The sequence below is a fragment of the Lissotriton vulgaris genome, chromosome 1_1 (assembly GCF_964263255.1).
Source record: "Lissotriton vulgaris chromosome 1_1, aLisVul1.2, whole genome shotgun sequence".
Classification (NCBI taxonomy): Eukaryota; Metazoa; Chordata; class Amphibia; order Caudata; family Salamandridae; genus Lissotriton; species Lissotriton vulgaris.
Genome location: NC_141685.1, coordinates 1458514267 through 1458536032, shown reverse-complemented (window position 1 = coordinate 1458536032; position 21766 = coordinate 1458514267). Strand labels below are relative to the sequence as shown.

Sequence of the window (21766 nt, the reverse complement as noted above, 5' to 3'; positions counted from 1 at the left end):
AAAATATACGTTCTGATGATTGGGATATTCAGGCCGTAGAAGCATTATTTTCTGATTTGAAATACTATGCGGCTTTTGATGCTGAAGACTTATATTTAGATTCTATTAATTATGGTGATTTGTTTTGCTTCCAACATTATGGTAATCATTTTCTCCATAAGACGAATTCCAGGAGGGTTGCTGTGAATTACACGCAGTGGGAGCACTGCCCAGCTCCTTTAATTGGAAGCTCCAGTACATTTCTGAAAAAATACAGTTATTTTACAGATTTCAATCAATCAAATCCTGAGTCCTTTTATTTCAGAATGACAGAAAAGTCCATGTCCAAAGTTAGACTTACCGATACAAAGTTGCTGTATTCGAAGTCCTTTCTAGACAAATTGGCTTTAGATGGCTACGAGTTCTGGAAGGGAATTATTGACCTTAAATCGGTTTGGGGTACCAAAGATTGGCAGGTACAAGGCACTGAGGCTTTGCACCGTGCATGTCTCATCCCGAATCACATGTTGTTTCTAAATTCTACTATTTCCCAAACAACATGCTTTGGATTGGCTACGTCTAAAAAATTAAATACACCAATTATCCCCGAATTAGAAGAATATTCAGGTTGGGGTAATTTTTCTGAATTGTCTATTCATGAGATACAATCTCTAATACACAGTTCGTCCTTTAATGTATCCAGCTTGGATCCAAAAGGTTTGCTGTTGTGGCAAAAGAGTTCTGATTCTTGCCAACGTCGATTTCTGGGGTTGGCTGAAGGGTTCACACAAGTGCGACCAGATCCCCGTTTTCAAACTGATTATACTGTCACCACTTACTCTGTAGGGAAACTGTGTCAGAATTGGTTACAACATTCCACATTAGCTGCAGTTAAACTACATCTGTCTAAGTTAACTGAAAATGTGGATTTGAATGATTTTATAAAAGGCCCAGCTAAGGGTAGATCTAAACGGTGGATTTATGCTGTTTACAATGAAATTTGGAAAGTGTCTCAAATTGAGGCTGCTAAGCGCCTAAGGGCAATTGACCAAGCAAATTTGGAAAAAGTACTTGCAGTGGTCGATAACAGTATTAACACGCTTTCTTCCCGAATTTACACATTAAACAATATTGTTTCTTCTGTTGTTGACATTGTGCATGATGAAGTGACCGTATTATATCATGGTCAAAATCAATTGCGTTCTGTTATGCAGTTTGCTTGGACACTACAGATTCTGAAGGCTGGTCGAGTGCCTTGGAGTTATATGAACGTCTCATCACTATCTGCCCCATTTAATTTGACTGACAAACAGCGCATGCTTTCCATGCGAGATGCATCATTTTCTATGTTACACATTGAGAAGTTAGAATCTTTGCCCTTCTCTGTGGCTGAGGCGGCTGCTGCTACATGGCTTATCCATGGTATTATTACTTTACCATTCGCTCTGTATAAATTTACAAATTGTATGAGATATATTGCTATAGGGCAATATGAACCACTGGGAAGTGCTTTCCTGCATCAGACGTGGTCTTTACCATATACATACAGATGTCTGAAAGAAGGAAAGGAAGTGAATCTGAATGGTGAAAAATGCACACAGTCGCCTGACCGTTCACTGATATGCAGGCACATCCAATTGCATGGTTCTTGTAATCAGGACAGGCCAAATTTAGCCTGTGTTTTAAAAGGCACACCGGTTCCTGCCATAGTTCCCACATTCACTTTATTGTCTAACGGTAGTTATTTACTTTTGAACAACGAAATGTGTTGTGGGTTAATGGTCGGTATCGCCTATGTGGTTACTGTATCAGAACATGTGGTGTGTTGCAAGAACGTGTTATATCCACCCACGAATGGGAATTCAGATGTTTCCATTTGGCCGCGAATCCCAACCTTGAGAGCGGAGTTCAATGGTTTGAGCCGAATAAGAGCCCTATTGTCTCAAAAAGAAGTGGCCCTGAGCTCTGCCCGTGAAACTTATGTCCTTCACATAGCTAACACACGCACAGAGGTGCAGGCACTTTTAAATACTGATTTGCCGTTTCATTTCTGCGAGCTGGTTCATCAAATCTTTAATGCCTCCTCCACGTCTGGCCTAGCACATTTTTTTAAATTGGTTAGCAGTTGTCTTGTGACTACGTTTGAAAAAGTATTTGGTATTATCCCCACGTTTTTTCATTCTATATTCGCAAGCTTGTTTGGCAGATTCCCTGTTTTGCTGGCTTTGGCTGCAGGGGTTCTGGTGATATTTTGCTTTATAAAGCATGGATGCCCATCCTGCGCAAGAAAACGCTCAGCCCCTACTGATGCTGTTTCGCAACCGGATGCTTGATTACTATGGCTCCTTGCCGCTTGCGACTTTAAGCACGGCTTTTGGATTATCGTTTCGATTTTCCTATTTCACATGTGTCCAGCCTGTGTTTCATTGCCTGAGCTGTGATTTCGACTGGGCCATTGATTTGTGTCTCTGCTTACCGACTTCTCCTGACGTCGATTTTGATCAGCTGATGAGCCCCGTAGTTGCTCACGAGTTGGTTTGTTCTGGCGAAAGGGTTATGGCCGTGGCAGCGATGCATGGACTAATGGGTCAGTGGGACATATCTGCAGCGGCGCATGACTTTCTGGCACATAGCGTTCTCGAGAACCCACTGAGTTGTCCTCTGATGTTGCTAGAGGATTCGGTGCTGGAGGAGCACGTATGTTCTTTCCCATTACTTAATTGGATGGCTGAACTGTTTTCGGATGATGACAGTGATTTCATGTTGGAAACTGTGGCTACCTATTTTGCATATTCTATCCACCCATGAGTGGCTTTGGAGACTTTCACTATTATGGCACGTGACTTTTTAGTAATTCTGAATGGTGCCTTTTCTATTACGAACATTGGACTTTGATATGTTCTGGGCCTATGATTTTATAAATGGCCTCAAGTTCAATTTTTTTTATATTTTTGTGTGGCCACTATAGGCATTCATACATATTTTGTATTATTGATTTTTATATACATTTACATACATTTAGCTTGGCTCAAAATTGTTGAACTCTGCTTTCATGTTTTGCCTTTCTTATAGTATTGGCTTAATTTTTTCCTTTTTTGACCGTCCTCGGATCATTGGGGGGGTGTCATATGGTTACTGCATTTCTATATATTGTGTTAAGTTAGCATGAGTTTATTAAATGTTTAAACACCATATTTTCCTTCGGCTTCAGTTTGCACACGACACCTAATTGTTATTGTAGCTTTCAACCTAGACGAAAGATGTGATTTATTTGAGAATAATATGTTATTGCTCTGATATCAGTCGTGCTTGGTACACTTGGTACAAATGTCTGCACACTGAAAACTGCACCCTCTAAGAATAACCTAACACAAGGTTGCTGAAGGCCTGATCCTCGCACCACATTAGACATAACACAAATAATGTTGCTGCCAACATTGGGCTCTACTCGGGTTTAAGATAGAGTTACAGGGAATGAATCAACACACTTGATGCTTCGCATGCAGGGAGCTGGTAGCTGTTGATGTGATCTGCTCCTACTGACCATTAGAGGTATGGGCCCGCCCTGCTAAAAACCCAAATGAGACCTTCTTAGATATAATATAATATGCTAATTAGGGTGCGCGAAATATAGGTGATACAGATTTCTATAGATTTTGCATTATAATATGCTATCACCGTTCGCTTACTATGGACTAGTGACTATGCTGCTAACTCTGATTTTTATAATATGTATGTTGATATTATATAAGATACTGCATTTGAGAACTTTGCATTGAAAAATAAACATTTCAAACTTGCATGTGTGTTCTTTGCCTCCCAGTTTCGGTTTGCAATGATTATGTAAAGAAAGAGTGTTCATGTGTTCCACGATACCTGAGGTACCCTAAGTTCATGTTCTGGATTGTCTAAGTCATTGGGAAGTTATTACTGCCAATGAGACACTGTAGCTAGCTTGGTAAGGGGATTTCTGAAACTAAGGTGAGTTTTGGGTCACCCTAACTCACCCAGGTTCTAGATCTCTGTGCACAGTTCTGTGGGAGAACGGAAACCCTGCTACAGTCGGATGTCTGGTTATCAAACAAGCCTTGTGTAGGTATATTTGAAAAGCGAACTGCTCCCGCTAAATGTTAAAATCAGTAATATGATATTCTGGAAAGCCTCTTGCGATGGAAGAGATTCTACGAAGAAACTGGAACAAGAGCTAGATATGCGATAGTGTTCCAAATATGTAGCTGAATAGGCATGCACAGTAAAGGACTTATCCGATAAAAGGAGGCTCCAGGTAGGACCAGGCTAAGGATGGCTGCCGGTGATGCCTTCGGAAAAGAGTATGAGCTTGAAGACTGTTAAGTTGCTGCAATAGAATTGCAAAACATTTGTACGTTAAATGAATGTGATTGGATGGTGACTATGCAAAATGATGAGGCTCTAAAATGTGTAAAAAAGTATAATGCAGAAGGTTGGCCCAAGGAGAAAAGTGTGAGTGTGGACATCCAACCGTTTGTAAAAATATGTGAGGATTTGTCTGTTGAGGATGATATTGTAATCAGCCAAGATAAAGACAACGCCCCTTAGCCCTCAGGGCTACTCTCATGTTCGATGAACATCAGGGTCATCTAGGTGCCACTCTCACCAAACGCAGAGTATGTGAGTATTTTTGGTGTCCCCAAATGGATAGAGTCATTGACAGTATGGTACATGACTGTCCTATTTGTGCTAGTAGCGACAAAACCTTACGGGTCTCTAATCCACCGCTCACATCCATTCCTCTTCCCGATGAACCCTGGGTGAAATTAGAAATTGATGTTCTCGGTCTTTTCCATGCCTTGCCCCTCCAGTGTCGCTTCGCCATTGTTTTGGTGGACTACTACTCTAAGTGGCCTGAAGTAAAATTTGTCGCCAAGGTTGACTCTAATGAATTTTTGGAATTCATGAAAGAGGTGTTCATGCGGGAGGGCTTTCCAAAAACCATGGTTTCTGACAATGGGGTCCAATTTGTGTCATCCAAAGTTGAGCATTTCCTCAAAGAAACCTCTATTACCCACCTTAAGTGTTCTCTCTCTCACCCCCAAACCAACGGTTTGGTAGAAAGGCTCAACAGAATGATCGGTGACTGCATACGATGGGCTATCTCTGTATGAGAGTAGGATCTGCTTACTATGGGTACCCATACTTTTTGCTGGTTTTTCACTGTTTTTTTACTTAAGTCTGGCTGGGGGGCCCTGCTATTCAGGACCCCAGCCTAGCTGCTTCCTCTCCAAAATGATTTCATGTACTTTAGGTACACTCCAGATTGGTTACTGGGTTACCCTTGAGCGTCCCTAGTATATGGTACCTTAGATACTAAGGGCTTAGGTACCCCAGAGGTCTACCAGGGGCTGAAGCATGTATTATCCCACCCCTGGAAAACTTTCCAAAATGGCACCACATGTCTGCTACTGCAACATGGGTAAAGTGATGCATGGACCCCTTACTAAGATATAGGTTACTTATATCTACCTTTAATCACTGACACATATAAACCTATAAGTCACTCCTATGGCAGGCCTTATAAATCCTGAAGGCAAAGTGATTGGTTTTGTGTGAAAGGGTGCCCATGCATGAGGAAGACCCCTCTGCAGCTTTCGGAATATGTTCTCTGAGGCTGTTCTGTGATGCAGCCAGACCATATACTCTTAAGTGCATTATAACCTCGCGGAAACATGTTGTGTTTGGTGTCAAGCACTTTGGAATCTTACCCCCGCCAGTCCTGGACTGGCGGGGGTAGAATTCCACCCTTCTAGAGGGAGAAGACATGTACACACTTACCTAACCGGTAATAGTTTAAAAGAGCCCAGGCATCACAAAATGGATGCCCCAGCCACAGGCACAGGTCTGAGCGCCTGCTGCTGGACGAAACTCCATCAGGGGAGGCCTGGAAAATAGGTTTCCTGTCACAGGGAGGTGTAACCACCTCCCAGACAGGCTTTAGTGTATTGGGGCTGGGTGGATGCATTCATAGAATGCTTTTCAGACAGTGCTGAGGGCACATTTGGTGTCCTTGTGCATACCCCAGTTCCAAACGGTTGCAGGGGCACTCAGCCCCTGCTCTGGAATGAAACTGGACAAAGGGAAAGGGGTGTAACCACTCCTTCCCTGGATCCTCCCATAGGTGGGTGCCCAGAGTATCTCCAACCCCCTAGCTTAGTATAAGTAAGGGACCCCAGTCCTTAGGACTTCAGATTACACCTGGATGAAACTCTGCAACATATATCCTGGAACTTCAACATTCTACCCAACTAGAAGATGGAAGAATCTCCCTTGGGGTCAATGAGTGACTCCCCTGTTCAAACAGGCACCAAAAAACATCTTGCCGGTCTGCATTTCCGAGGCTCCCGCTGGACCCTGAAGTATTTCCGACTCAGGACATAGACTTCCAGACTTCTCTGAGGCTGACTCAAGATCCCAGCAAAGCTGAGACCCGCAGCCCTCACAAGAGATGTGGGACCGGAACTCCTGGATAACGTGCACATTTGCAAGTGCATCAACTTCCTGAGGTTTCCCAAAGTTGGGCATTGGGCTACTTGTAGGCAAAGCCCTGAGCACCCTCTGCACTGAAGATTGTGGGTCTACACTCAATGAGTGTTCAGTGGGCCCACTTCTAGCATTTCTGCTTGAGGCTCCTTCGCAATCCCTGGTCCATCAACTGGTGGGTCCCCTCAAAGGTATCTCTTCTGTTTCTTGGGCTTCCCTGATTGCTCTAGATGTGCCCTGACTCCCCTCCAAAGGGTGAGTCCCTCAGACCTTGCTGGTCTGCACCGAAGACAATCTATGCTTTCTGCGTGGGTTGCTGTGGCCAAGTCTTGTTGGGTCCAATCAGGAAACCACCACCTCAGGACTCGACATCGTTCATGAAAAAGTTTGAACTCAGCCCCTGGATGTCCTTGACACCCCCTGGTCCTCGTGGCTGAGGAGTCAAGCTTCACCTTCTTCACCTGAAATCACCCAACATCAATGGGCATCTTCTCCTTGCCTTCCTGGTGACTGGCAAGTGACCCAGACTATGTCCCCTCTGCTGGACTGTTCCCATGAGGTACAGGGTCAGACTGATTTGCATATGGCCATGTCTGAACTGGGGTGGCAGAGTGGGCTAAAGAACGGTGATGGATTAAACCCAGATCTGTTGACTGGGTGTGAGTGTTTGATTGGTTCAGATGCTCCGTCCATCACCACCTCTTTTGTACCGCTTTGTTCGCCATAAGTTGGCAGGGTATACTCAGATGTGAGTCCTTTGCTCACTTTGCCACTGGATTCAAGCAAGCCTGGCTGAAGACGGCTGTAATGCTAGAAACCGATCCTAGGAAGCTTGTTTCCAGTCCAGGGAAGGCATTGCTTGGCAGTTCGGGCTGGACTGTTCCCATGAGTCACAGGGTCAGATGGATTTGCATATGGCCATGTCTGAACTGGGGTGGCAGAGTGGGCTAAAGAACGGTGATGGATTAAACCCAGATCTGTTGACTGGGTGTGAGTGTTTGATTGGTTCAGATGCTCCTTCTATCACCACCCCTTTTGTACCGCTTTGTTCGCCATAAATTGGCAGGGTATGCTCAGACGTGAGTCCCTTGCTCACTTTGCCATTCAAGCAAGCATGGCTGAAGACGGCTGTAAAGCCAGAAACCGGTCCTAGGAAGCTTGTTTCAGGTCCAGGGAAGGCATGGCTTGGCAGTTTGGGCTGGACAGTTTCCATGAGGCACACGGTCAGACTGATTTGAGTATGGCCATGTCTGAACTGGGGTGGCAGAGTGGGCTAAAGAACGGTGATGGATTAAAACCCAGATATGTTGACTTGGTGTGAGTGTTTGATTGGTTCAGATGCTCCGAACATCACCACCCCCTTTTGTACCGTTTTGTTCGCCATAAGTTGGCAGGGTATGCTCAGACCTGAGTCCCTTGCTCACTTTGCCATTGGAGTCATGCATGCCTGGCTGAAGACGGTTGTAATTCCAGAAACCGTTCCAAGGAAGCTTGTTTCCAGTCCAGGGAAGGCATGGCTTGGCACTAGCAGTTCGGGCTGGACTGTTCCCAAGAGGCACAGGGTCAGACTTATTTGCATATGGCCATGTCTGAACTGAGGTGGAAAAGTGGGCTGAAGAACGGTAATCGATTAAACCCAGATTTGTTGCCTGGGTGTGAGTGTTTGATTGGTTCAGATGCTCCGTCCATTACCACCCCCTTTTGTATCGCTTTGTTCGCCATAAGTTGGCAGGGTATGCTCAGACGTGAGTCCCTTGCTCACTTTGCCACTGGATTCAAGCAAGCCTGGCTGAAGACGGCTGTAATGCCAGACACCAGTCGTAGGAAGCTTGTTTCCAGTCCAGGGAAGGCATGGCTTGGCAGTTCGGGCTGGACTGTTCCCATGAGGCACAGGGTCAGACTAATTTGCATATGGCCATGTCTGAACTGGGGTGGCAGAGTGGGCTAAAGAACGGTGATGGATTAAACCCAGATCTGTTGACTGGGTGTGAGTGTTTGATTGGTTCAGATGCTCCGTCCATTACCACCCCCTTTTGTATCGCTTTGTTCGCCATAAATTGGCAGGGTATGCTCAGAAGTGAGTCCCTTGCTCACTTTGCCACTGGATTAAAGTAAGCCTGGCTGAAGACAGCTGTAATGCCAGAAACTGGTCCTGGGAAGCTTGTTTCAGGCCAGGGAAGGCATGGCTTGGCAGTTCGGGCTGGACTGTTCCCACGAGGCACAGGGTCATACTGATTTGCATATGGCCATGTCTGAACTGGGGTGGCAGAGTGGGTTAAAGAACGGTGATGGATTAAACCCAGATCTGTTGACTGGGTGTGAGTGTTTGATTGGTTCAGATGCTCCCTTCATCACCATCCCCTTTTGTACCGCTTTGTTCGCCATAAGTTGGCAGGGTATGCTCAGACTTGAGTCCCTTGCTCACTTTGCCACTAGATTCAAGCAAGCCTGGCTGAAGACAGCTGTAATACCAGAAACCGGTCCTAGGAAGCTTGTTTCCGGTCCAGGGAAGGCATGGCTTGGAAGTTCGGGCTGGACTGTTCCCATGAGGCATAGGGTCAGATGATTTGCATATGCCCATGTCTGAACTTGGGTGGCAGAGTGGGCTAAAGAACGGTGATGGATTAAACCCAGACCTGTTGACTGGGTTTGAGTGTTTGATTGGTTCAGATGCTCCCTTCATCACCATCCCCTTTTGTACCGCTTTGTTCGTCATAAGTTGGCAGGGTATGCTCAGACTTGAGTCCCTTGTTCACTTTGCCACTGGATTCAAGCAAGCCTGGCTGAAGACAGATGTAATACCAGAAACCGGTCCTAGGAAGCTTGTTTCCGGTCCTGGGAAGGCATGGCTTGGCAGTTCGGGCTGGACTGTTCCCATGAGGCATAGGTTCAGACTGATTTGCAAATGGCCATGTCTGAACTGGGGTGGCAGAGTGGGCTAAAGATTGGTGATGGATTAAACCCAGATCTGTTGACTGGGTGTGATTGTTTGTTTGGTTCAGATGCTCCGTCCATCACCACCCCCTTTTGTACCGCTTTGTTCACCATAAGTTGGCAGGGTATGCTCAGACGTGAGTCCTTTGCTCACTTTGCCACTGGATTCAAGCAAGCCTGGCTGAAGACGGCTGTAATGCCAGAAACCGGTCCTAGGAAGCTTGTTTCCGGTCCAGGGAAGGCATGGTTTGGCAGTTCGGGCTGGACCGTTCCCATGAGGCACAAGGTCAGACTGATTTGCCTATGGCCATGTCTGAACTGGGGTGACAGAGTGGGCTGAAGAACAGTGATGGATTAAACCCAGATATGTTGACTGGGTGTGAGTGTTTGATTGGTTCAGATGCTCCTTCCATCACCACACCTTTTGTACCGCTTTGTTCGCCATAAATTGGCAGGGTATGCTCAGACGTGAGTCCTTTGCTCACTTTGCCACTGGATTCAAGCAAGCCTGGCTGAAGACGGCTGTAATCCCAGAAACCGGTCCTAGGAAGCTTGTTGCCGGTCCAGGGAAGGCATGGCTTGGCACTTTGGGCTGGACAGTTTAAATGAGGCACACGGTCAGACTGATTTGCATATGGTCATGTCTGAACTGGGGTGGCAGAGTGGGCTAAAGAACGGTGATGGATTAAAACCCAGATATGTTGACTTGGTGTGAGTGTTTGATTGGTTCAGATGCTCCAAACATCACCACCCCCTTTTGTACCATTTTGTTCGCCATAAGTTGGCAGGGTATGCTCAGACGTGAGTCCCTTGCTCACTTTGCCATTGGAGTCATGCAAGCCTGGCTGAAGACGGTTGTAATTCCAGAAACCGTTCCAAGGAAGCTTGTTTGCCGTCCAGGGAAGGCATGGCTTGGCACTAGCAGTTCGGGCTGGACTGTTCCCAAGAGGCACAGGGTCAGACTTATTTGCATATGGCCATGTCTGAACTGGGGTGGCAAAGTGGGCTGAAGAACGGTAATCGATTAAACCCAGATTTGTTGACTGGGTGTGAGTGTTTGATTGGTTCAGATGCTCCGTCCATTACCACCCCCTTTTGTATTGCTTTGTTCGCCATAAGTTGGCAGGGTATGCTCAGACATGAGTCCCTTGCTCACTTTGCCACTGGATTCAAGCAAGCCTGGCTGAAGACGGCTGTAATGCCAGAAACCAGTCATAGGAAGCTTGTTTCCAGTCCAGGGAAGGCATGGCTTGGCAGTTTGGGCTGGACAGTTTCCATGAGGCACACGGTCAGACTGATTTGCATATGGCCATGTCTGAACTGGGGTGGCAGAGTGGGCTTAAGAACGGTGATGGATTAAAACCCAGATATGTTGACTTGGTGTGAGTGTTTGATTGGTTCAGATGCTCCGAACATCACCACCCCCTTTTGTACCGTTTTGTTCGCCATAAGTTTGCAGGGTATGCTCAGACGTGAGTCCCTTGCTCACTTTGCCATTGGAGTCATGCATGCCTGGCTGAAGACGGTTGTAATTCCAGAAACCGTTCCAAGGAAGCTTGTTTCCAGTCCAGGGAAGGCATGGTTTGGCACTAGCAGTTCGGGCTGGACTGTTCCCAAGAGGCACAGGGTCAGACCTATTTGCATATGGCCATGTCTGAACTGAGATGGCAAAGTGGGCTGAAGAACGGTAATCGATTCAACCCAGATTTGTTGACTGGGTGTGAGTGTTTGATTGGTTCAGATGCTCCGTCCATTACCACCCCCTTTTGGTTTAAAGGATTTTATTAAAGTACAAAAAGAGCATGGGGAAGGGAATAGGAGGTCAAGCGAATACACAGTACAAGAAGCCGAACGTTGCAGCGGTTCAGAAGAAAAGGAGGGAGGCAGGAGGCCCCAGAGGGCAACAAGGCATAAGTCATAAATCAATAAGGTATTGTGAATGACCCCCCAGGAGACCCCCACTCCCTAAGCAAGGCAGAGCTGGAATAACGTCCCGCATTACAGTAAAAAAGAAAGCACACCATCCCTCCAACCCCCCGTCCCCAGAAAAGGAGAAAAAAGAGAAGCGAAGGAGGAAAAAAAAGAAAACAATACCCCAACATCCCCGTCCGAAAATCAGCATTAAAAGCATATGACCCCGCGCCCCACCCCCAGCCCCAGACCCCCGAACCCGCACATTCACTCCGCTGTAGCCGCCGGCGGTGTCAGCCTAAGGAGTCGCAGGTACCGTGGACATGTGAGTTCGCGAAACTCCGTGGACAGCAGTGCCAAAAAGGGGTGCCAGAGCTCTTCAAACTGGTCAACATTCCCAGCCACCGTGAGCGACATCTTCTCCATGCCCAGTACCTGCCAGAGCCTGTGTAGCCAACCAGTGATGGAGGGGGCAGTAGGGGTGCGCCAGAGTACAAGGATGTTTTGGACCGCGGAACCTAGCGCAATCGCAATCTGCCTACCCCTACGGGACTTCAGCGGGTACATCAGGTCATTGGGGAGGCCTAGCAAAACATACGCGGGGAAGCGCGGGAGCTCGATCTCAAAATGCTTATCTACCTCATCCAGGACCTCCTTCCAATAGGCCGACAGCACCGGGCACTCCCAGAGAATATGCGTGAGGGTGCCCTCCTGTCCGCAGCCGCACCAGCAACCTTTATCACCGATTTTGCGCATCTCGTAAAGCCTCTCCGGGGTGTAATACCAATAGGTGGATACCTTAGTAAAGGTCTCCGTCAGCCCAGTGTGGTACGCAGAGTGCCTCGCCCGATACGCAATCCAGTCCCACTCCTTGTGGCTCAAGGTCCTGCCCAATTCCCTGTGCCAACGCTCCCTCCCTGGGTTATGGTAATGAAACGGCGGGGGTTGGAGAAACTTGTACAAGTCGGTGATAAGCTTGGCATCCGAGGCCCGGGTTACCAGCCATCGCTCATAGGGCGTAATCGAACGGGCAGCGACGTCGCGTACTGAGGGTTGCAGAGCCCAGTGGCGGACTTGCATATAACGCAGTCTGTCCCCCTCCGTCAGGCCAAACTCCTGTCGGAGCTGCTGGAAGGGGAGCACACCCTCCGGCCCGTAAATCTGGAAAAGCACCCTGCAACCCGCACTCACCCAGTGGGAAAAGGCTCCCGGTTCCAGACCCGGAGTGAAGTCTGGATTGCCAGCAATGGGAGTGAATGGCGATGGAAAAGTGGTGAGTTCACGAAGCTCACACACCGCGTCCCACACTCTCAGTGGAACCCGGGTGATAAAAGAGGCGTAGAGATTAGGCGGGCGGTGAGTGCGCCGCAGGAACGGGACTTCCTGGAGGGTACGGCCCGCAACTGCCTGATCTTGAAAGAGCCAATGCTTGTCCGATTCCCACCGGCTCCATTCCACCAAGTACCGAAGTTGCGCCGCCTGAAAGTACTTCCGGAGGTCCGGGACCCCGAGACCCCCCGCCTCCGGGGCAAGCATGGAGAGGACCCGCTTCATCCGCGGCTTACGACCCTGCCACACAAAGCGGGAGATGTCTGCCTGCGTCTGCCGTATCCAACCTACAGGAGGCTGGAGAGGTAGAGCGCGAAAAAGATACAGGATCTGAGGCAGTATCGTCATCCTCACCGCTGCGATACGGCCCAGCCACGAGAGCAGGCCTTTGTTCCATCGGCCGAGTTCGTCTTTGACTTTTTTGCCCAGAGAGGAATAGTTAGCGGCGACCATTGCAGGCAGGGAGGGAGCAAGCAAAATACCCAGGTAAGGCACCGTGGAGGAGGACCACTGCAGAGGAAAAAGACGCTGGAGGTCCCGCCTGGTGTCGACAGAGAGCGACACGTCCAGGGCAGCCGACTTAGTCATATTCATTTTAAAGCCCGCCACGCGGGCAAAGGAGTCCAGCTCCTGGACGCAGGCAGGGAGCGACCGTTTGGGGTCATCCAGGGTCAGCAAGACATCATCCGCATATAAGCTGACAGTATGCGTGTATTGCCCCATCTTCACCCCAATAGCGTCCGGGTTATCGCGAATCCTCTGGGCAAACGGCTCCATATAGAGGGGAAACAGGAGCGGCGAAAGGGGGCAACCCTGCCTCGTGCCGCGTTCAATGGCGAAGCTGCTGGAGCTGTGTCCGTTGACACGCACAGATGCTGACGGTCTCCTATAACAATTGAAGACCATATTGCGGAACTTCTCGCCGATCCCCAGTTTCCCAAGGACTAGCTCGAGGTACGGCCAATGAACCCTATCAAAGGCCTTCTCCGCGTCGACCGATAGCAGCATCCGCTCCCCCGGGACGCGTGAGGCCTTTTCTAGCACGTGCGTCACCCTCTTGGTGTTGTCGACCGTCTGCCTACCGGGTACAAAACCGGCCTGGTCCGCCTCCACCAAACCTGGCAGGTGTAGACCCAGCCTGGCCGCCAAGATCCCCGTGTAAAGCTTGAGGTCCACATTCAAAAGCGAGATGGGCCGGTACGAGCCGCACATAGTCCGGTCCTTTCCCGGTTTCGGGATAACCGACACAGTCGCCGAGAGAAGGTCCGGCGGGATAGCTCCTGGGTCGGAGAAGGAATTGAATAAGCGAGCCAGGAGAGGCGCGACAGTGGGACAGAAGGTCTTGTACAACAAGGCCGTATAGCCATCCGGGCCCGGAGCCTTGCCGTGCTTGAGCCGAGCAATAGCGGAGATGACTTCCTCCACGTGAATATCCCTCTCCAGGTGGTCCGCCTGGGCGGAATCCAGGGTCGGGAGGGTTACGGAGTCCAGATAGGCTTCAGCCTCTCCCGGTGGGGAGGGCTCTGCAGCGTACAGCGCCTCGTAAAAGCCACGAAAGGAATCCGCCACCTCCGCGTCACCGGAAACCGGGACCCCATCTACTCCCACTAGCTCTTTTACCACGTTGCGTTGCTGCGCAGCTCTGAGCCGATGGGCCAGGAGCTTACCGCACCTATCTCCGCCGGTGTAATAGGCATGCTTCAAGCGTAACGCCGCATACTCCGCCCGGTCCAGGTCCAACGCAGAGAGGAGTTTCCACGCCGCCTTCAGCTGCCTCCAAACACGAGGAGCCCCCGTCCGGCGGTGAACCTGTTCAAGTTCCCTGACCTACGCCGTTAGTTCCTCCCTCTTGCGTTGGCGCTCGTTATTCTCCGCCGAGGAAATGGAGATAAACTCCCCCCTGATGACTGCTTTCAAAGCCGCCCACTGCGACGCCAGGGACGTATCGGAGTTGTCATTGTGGGTCAGGTACTCTCGGATGACCTCCTCTATTCGCTTCACCACCAGTTTCTTATGGAGAAGCGTGTCCCGAAGCCGCCACATCCCTCTGGAGGGGGGGGCCGCCGGCTAAGCAAAAACTCCGGAAACCGGCGCATGATCGGACAAGGACAAGACCCCGATGTCCGCCGCCGTGGCGGCCGAGCGAAGCGGGCCGCTCACCAGGAGATAATCTAACCGCGAATAAGTGCGGTGTGCGTGGGAAAAATATGAGTAGTCCCTGTCGGCGGGATGCATGGTTCGCCAGAGGTCATGTAGATCCATCTCAGCAATCTGGTCTTGCACCGCCCTAGAAAGCTCCCCCGTCTGCGGAAAGCGCTGGGCAGACCTATCCAGGGTGGAGTCGAAGACCATGTTCAGGTCTCCCCCCAAGATAATATGGCGGTCGGGCGAGGCAGTAACGTCCACTAACACAGAGTCCAGGAAGCGATCCTGGTGGTCATTCGGGCTGTAAACGGAACCAACCGTAAAGGCAACACCTCCCAGACGCATGCGATACACTAGAAGCCTCCCCTTCTGCTCGGCATGTTTATATAACACCTCACCCCTGAAGGAGCTAGCTAGAAGAATGGCCACCCCCGCAGTCTTAGTCGCAGCCGAGGAAAAGAGTTGCGTGGGGAACTTGGCAGAGCGCAACCTATGGCAGTCTTTAGAGAGTAAATGGGTTTCCTGCAGGAGGCAAATATCCGCCTGCGACCCCTCTAGCAGGGAAAGGATCGCCCTACGCTTTACAGGGTTATTCAGACCCTTAACATTAAGGGTCACTACTTTCAGGGGCGGCATCGCTCACAGGGAAGCAAAGCGCTATGCAGCAAGCGAGGGATCAGCGGGAGGGGCACGCGGGGCATCGGAGCAGGGAAGGCCAGGATCGGCTTCGCAAGTGTTCGGACAGTATCGGACGGGACCCCCCCAGCACCAAACCAGTTCTTAAACCCCCCCAAAACCAACCCATGGCAACCAGCCAAAACCAAAAACAAGAAAAAACACCCCATTGTCTCAGTCCAGCCCAAGAGGGCGAGTCTGCAGAAAACAGTCAAGTGGACGTCCAGCCACACACCTCCAACCGCTCCCCCCCAACCCCCAGCCCCATCCCAGCATCATAGAAGCTAAGAATCTCTCCCCCCGGAGTAAAGTTAGGCCGTCTGGGCCACGCCGTTAGATTCAGGCAAGTTCCTGGCCGTAGTCCTCAGGGCCTCCGCCATATCCGCCCTGATGGTAGGGGAGTCAGGACGACCCACTGTCGCCGACGATTGGCGCCTCCTCGATCTCCGTCGGCCTCGCCGCTCGGGGCGCCTCCATGCGGGCGTAGCTCCTTCTTCCTCCGTAGCTGTGAGTCCCAGCACCCCACAGACATCCTGTAGGGAGCGCAGCTGATGTAGCACCCCATTCCATCGAAAGATAAGACGGAAGGGGTGACCCCAGGAATAGGCCGTGTCATGCTCCCGTAGAAAGTCCGTGGCGATGCGGAAAGACCTGCGCTTCTGCAGTGTGATGGCGGACAGGTCTTGATAGAGCGCCACGGGTCGTTCTCGGAAGGACAGCGGTTGCTTCCTGCGGGCCTCCGTCATGATGCGCCCCTTTAAGGGGAAATCCGGCAGGAATGCCAGGATATCAGGCGGGGGCGCCGATGACTGGCGCTGGCGGCCCACCCTATGTGCTCTGTCGATGCGGATCTGGAAGTCCGCTCCTTCTTCCAAGATGTCGCGGAACAGGTCCTGCAGATAGGCCACTAGGTCCGCACCCTCATCCGCGGACGGAACGCCTCGCACCCGGATGTTATTCCGCCTGGACCTGTTCTCGAGGTCCTCCGAGTGGGCCTGGAGCTCAACACACTGCTCCCGTAGGCGGAGGACGTCCTGCTGGAGGTGGACTATCTCTTCGTCGCGACGCTGGGCCGCCGTTTCCACAGTGTCGACCCGCTCGCCCAGGCCTTCGACCTCCCTACGCACTTCACGAACCTCTCCGGCCACCTCGGTCTTGAGAGTCTGGAATTCCTCCTTGAGGGAGCTGAATAAGTCCTCCATAAAGGACCTCGTGACTGGTGGTTCGCCTCCGGTGGCGTCCGTTGAGGCCCGGGAGGACCCCGGGGACGGCTGCGTCCTGTCGCGTAGTTGCTGGGACCTGCCAAGCATTTCCGGCAGAGTGCGATCTCCCCGTGCCGCGCCTCGTCTCCCAGTCATCTTGGCCTCCGCGGTGGATGAGGCCTAGAGCCAGCTGCTGTGGATGTGCCCAACTGCTCGAGGGCACCAGATGTGAAGGCCTCACCGAGGACAAGGGTGGTGCGTCACAGGCGACAAAATGGCGGCCCGGGTCAGGGCGAGACGACCATCGAGCCAGTTAGGGCGGTCAGCAATGTTCAAAACGGAGGCTTTCAGCTGTGCGCTCCCAGGGAGGACAGCAGATGTGTAGGCACCAGGAGGAACCAAGGCGCCCGTATGATAAGGGCGCGGGCGAGGGCCACCAGTTTCAGCTCCACAAAGACAAGATGGCGGGAGGGCGGAACCCGGGAGGGCAGCCTAGGCCAGCAAGTCTATGGGCTACCCTCAAACAGCAATGGGTCGGGAAGGAGCGAAACCAATGCCTCCCAGTAACACCGGCCAGTACGCCCGGGCCGGGCCCCGCTCAGACTCCGTCGTCCTTCACTTCCAAGCTCGGGGTCCGCAAGGCGTCACACACCGACACCCATGGCCGGGGGGTGGATCGCCGTCGCCGGGCTGGGGTCTGTCGTCCAGCGATGGTTCTTGCCACAAGGGCGCCGGCCAGGAAGCTTCCACACTCCGCGGAGTCCGTCTAGTCCGCTCCCCGGGGTCTCCAGCTTTTCAGCACTCAGCCCAGCCGAGGCGCGCGGACAGCGCCGCGATATGCTCCGCCTCCAGGCCCTTCTCCTCGGGGCGACCCAGGCTCTGCTCCCTGGAGCGATCGTTGAGCAAACTTTTCGGGGACTTCCCCCGGGGCAACAGAAGTCAAGGTGGTATCAAAATGTGCTCCAAGAACTCCGGCACAGTTCTCTCGCCCGCAGTGCAGCCGCGGGGGGAGAGAAGCGCAGGAATCGGGGATCGAGCTGAGCTGGGCCGGGGGAGCTACGGGAGGAAGCGTCCGCGTACCCCGCCATCTTGGCCACGCCTACCACCCCCTTTTGTATCGCTTTGTTCGCCATAAGTTGGCAGGGTATGCTCAGAAATGAGTCCCTTGCTCACTTTGCCACTGGATTAAAGTAAGCCTGGCTGAAGACAGCTGTAATGCCAGAAACTGGTCCTGGGAATCTTGTTTCAGGCCAGGGAAGGCATGGCTTGGCAGTTCGGGCTGGATTGTTCCCATGAGGCACAGGGTCAGACTGATTTGCATATGGCCATGTCTGAACTGGGGTGGCAGAGTGGGTTAAAGAACGGTGATGGATTAAACCCAGATCTGTTGACTGGGTTTGAGTGTTTGATTGGTTCAGACGCTCCCTTCATCACCATCCCCTTTTGTACCGCTTTGTTCGCCATAAGTTGGCAGGGTATGCTCAGACTTGAGTCCCTTGCTCACTTTGCCACTAGATTCAAGCAAGCCTGGCTGAAGACAGCTGTAATACCAGAAACCAGTCCTAGGAAGCTTGTTTCCGGTCCAGGGAAGGCATGGCATGGAAGTTCGGGCTGGACTGTTCCCATGAGGCATAGGGTCAGACGATTTGCATATGGCCATGTCTGAACTTGGGTGTCAGAGTGGGCTAAAGAACGGTGATTGATTAAACCCAGACCTGTTGACTGGGTTTGAGTGTTTGATTGGTTCAGATGCTCCCTTCATCACCATCCCCTTTTGTACCGCTTTGTTCGCCATAAGTTGGCAGGGTATGCTCAGACTTGAGTCCCTTGTTCACTTTGCCACTGGATTCAAGCAAGCCTGGCTGAAGACAGATGTAATACCAGAAACCGGTCCTAGGAAGCTTGTTTCCGGTCCTGGGAAGGCATGGCTTGGCAGTTCGAGCTGGACTGTTCCCATGAGGCATAGGTTCAGACTGATTTGCAAATGGCCATGTCTGAACTGAGGTGGCAGAGTGGGCTAAAGATTGGTGATGGATTAAACCCAGATCTGTTGACTGGGTGTGAGTGTTTGTTTGGTTCAGATGCTCCGTCCATCACCACCCCCTTTTGTACCGCTTTGTTCACCATAAGTTGGCAGGGTATGCTCAGACGTGAGTCCTTTGCTCACTTTGCCACTGGATTCAAGCAAGCCTGGCTGAAGACGGCTGTAATGCCAGAAACCGGTCCTAGGAACTTGTTGCCGGTCCAGGGAAGGCATGGCTTGGCAGTTTGGGCTGGACAGTTTAAATGAGGCACACGGTCAGACTGATTTGCATATGGTCATGTCTGAACTGGGGTGGCAGAGTGGGCTAAAGAACGGTGATGGATTAAAACTCAGATATGTTGACTTGGTGTGAGTGTTTGATTGGTTCAGATGCTCCGAACATCACCACCCCCTTTTGTACCATTTTGTTCGCCATAAGTTGGCAGCGTATGCTCAGACGTGAGTCCCTTGCTCACTTTGCCATTGGAGTCATGCAAGCCTGGCTGAAGACGGTTGTAATTCCAGAAACCGTTCCAAGGAAGCTTGTTTGCAGTCCAGGGAAGGCATGGCTTGGCACTAGCAGTTCGGGCTGGACTGTTCCCAAGAGGCACAGGGTCAGACTTATTTGCATATGGCCATGTCTGAACTGGGGTGGCAAATTGGGCTGAAGAACGGTAATCGATTAAACCCAGATTTGTTGACTGGGTGTGAGTGTTTGATTGGTTCAGATGCTCCGTCCATTACCACCCCCTTTTGTATCGCTTTGTTCGCCATAAGTTGGCAGGGTATGCTCAGACATGAGTCCCTTGCTCACTTTGCCACTGGATTCAAGCAAGCCTGGCTGAAGACGGCTGTAATGCCAGAAACCAGTCGTAGGAAGCTTGTTTCCAGTCCAGGGAAGGCATGGCTTGGCAGTTCGGGCTGAACTGTTCCCATGAGGCACAGGGTCAGACTGATTTGCATATGGCCATGTCTGAACTGGGGTGGCAGAGTGGGCTAAAGAACGGTGATGGATTAAACCCAGATCTGTTGACTGGGTGTGAGTGTTTGATTGGTTCAGATGCTCCGTCCATTACCACCCCCTTTTGTACCGCTTTGTTTGCCATAAGTTGGCAGGGTATGCTCAGACGTAAGTCCCTTGCTCAATTTGCCACTGGATACAAGCAAGCCAGGCTGAAGACGGCTCTATTGCCAGAAACCGGTCCTAGGAAGCTTGTTTCAGGTCCTGGGAAGGCATGGCTTGGCAGTTCGGGCTGGACTGTTCCCATGAGGCATAGGTTCAGACTGATTTGCAAATGGCCATGTCTGAACTGGGGTGGCAGAGTGGGCTAAAGATTGGTGATGGATTAAACCCAGATCTGTTGACTGGGTGTGAGTGTTTGATTGGTTCAGATGCTCAGTCCATTACCACCCCCTTTTGTAGCGCTTTGGTCGCCATAAGATGGCAGGGTATGCTCAGACGTGAGCCCCTTGCTCACTTTGCCACTGGATTCAAGCAAGCCTGGCTGAAGACGGCTGTAATGCCAGAAACCGGTTCTAGGAAGCTTGTTTCCGGTCCAGGGAAGGCATGGTTTGGCAGTTCGGGCTGGACCGTTCCCATGAGGCACAAGGTCGGACTGATTTGCCTATGGCCATGTCTGAACTGGGGTGACAGAGTGGGCTGAAGAACAGTGATGGATTAAACCCAGATCTGTTGACTGGGTGTGAGTGTTTGATTGGTTCAGATGCTCCTTCCATCACCACCCCTTTTGTACCGCTTTGTTCGCCATAAATTGGCAGGGTATGCTCAGACGTGAGTCCCTTGCTCACTTTGCCACTGGATTCAAGCAAGCCTGGCTGAAGACGGCTGTAATGCCAGAAACCGGTCCTAGGAAGCTTGTTGCCAGTCCAGGGAAGGCATGGCTTGGCAGTTTGGGCTGGACAGTTTCCATGAGGCACACGGTCAGACTGATTTGCATATGGCCATGTCTGAACTGGGGTGGCAGAGTGGGTTAAAGAACGGTGATGGATTAAACCCAGATCTGTTGACTGGGTTTGAGTGTTTGATTGGTTCAGACGCTCCCTTCATCACCATCCCCTTTTGTACCGCTTTGTTCGCCATAAGTTGGCAGGGTATGCTCAGACTTGAGTCCCTTGCTCACTTTGCCACTAGATTCAAGCAAGCCTGGCTGAAGACAGCTGTAATACCAGAAACCAGTCCTAGGAAGCTTGTTTCCGGTCCAGGGAAGGCATGGCATGGAAGTTCGGGCTGGACTGTTCCCATGAGGCATAGGGTCAGACGATTTGCATATGGCCATGTCTGAACTTGGGTGTCAGAGTGGGCTAAAGAACGGTGATTGATTAAACCCAGACCTGTTGACTGGGTTTGAGTGTTTGATTGGTTCAGATGCTCCCTTCATCACCATCCCCTTTTGTACCGCTTTGTTCGCCATAAGTTGGCAGGGTATGCTCAGACTTGAGTCCCTTGTTCACTTTGCCACTGGATTCAAGCAAGCCTGGCTGAAGACAGATGTAATACCAGAAACCGGTCCTAGGAAGCTTGTTTCCGGTCCTGGGAAGGCATGGCTTGGCAGTTCGAGCTGGACTGTTCCCATGAGGCATAGGTTCAGACTGATTTGCAAATGGCCATGTCTGAACTGAGGTGGCAGAGTGGGCTAAAGATTGGTGATGGATTAAACCCAGATCTGTTGACTGGGTGTGAGTGTTTGTTTGGTTCAGATGCTCCGTCCATCACCACCCCCTTTTGTACCGCTTTGTTCACCATAAGTTGGCAGGGTATGCTCAGACGTGAGTCCTTTGCTCACTTTGCCACTGGATTCAAGCAAGCCTGGCTGAAGACGGCTGTAATGCCAGAAACCGGTCCTAGGAACTTGTTGCCGGTCCAGGGAAGGCATGGCTTGGCAGTTTGGGCTGGACAGTTTAAATGAGGCACACGGTCAGACTGATTTGCATATGGTCATGTCTGAACTGGGGTGGCAGAGTGGGCTAAAGAACGGTGATGGATTAAAACTCAGATATGTTGACTTGGTGTGAGTGTTTGATTGGTTCAGAT

At 51.0% G+C, this 21766-nt stretch overlaps 1 protein-coding gene across 1 annotated transcript in view; it reads left to right on the top strand.

Annotated features, from left to right (window-relative positions):
* Positions 1-1187: 1187 nt before the first annotated feature.
* The window catches only part of LOC147750670 (uncharacterized), a 153176-nt gene continuing 132597 nt past the window's right edge, over positions 1188-21766 (top strand). The window contains exon 1 of the mRNA XM_086930163.1: positions 1188-2261. Coding sequence (XP_086786289.1) covers positions 1188-2261 — 1074 coding nt within the window. The remainder of the gene's footprint in view (positions 2262-21766) is intronic.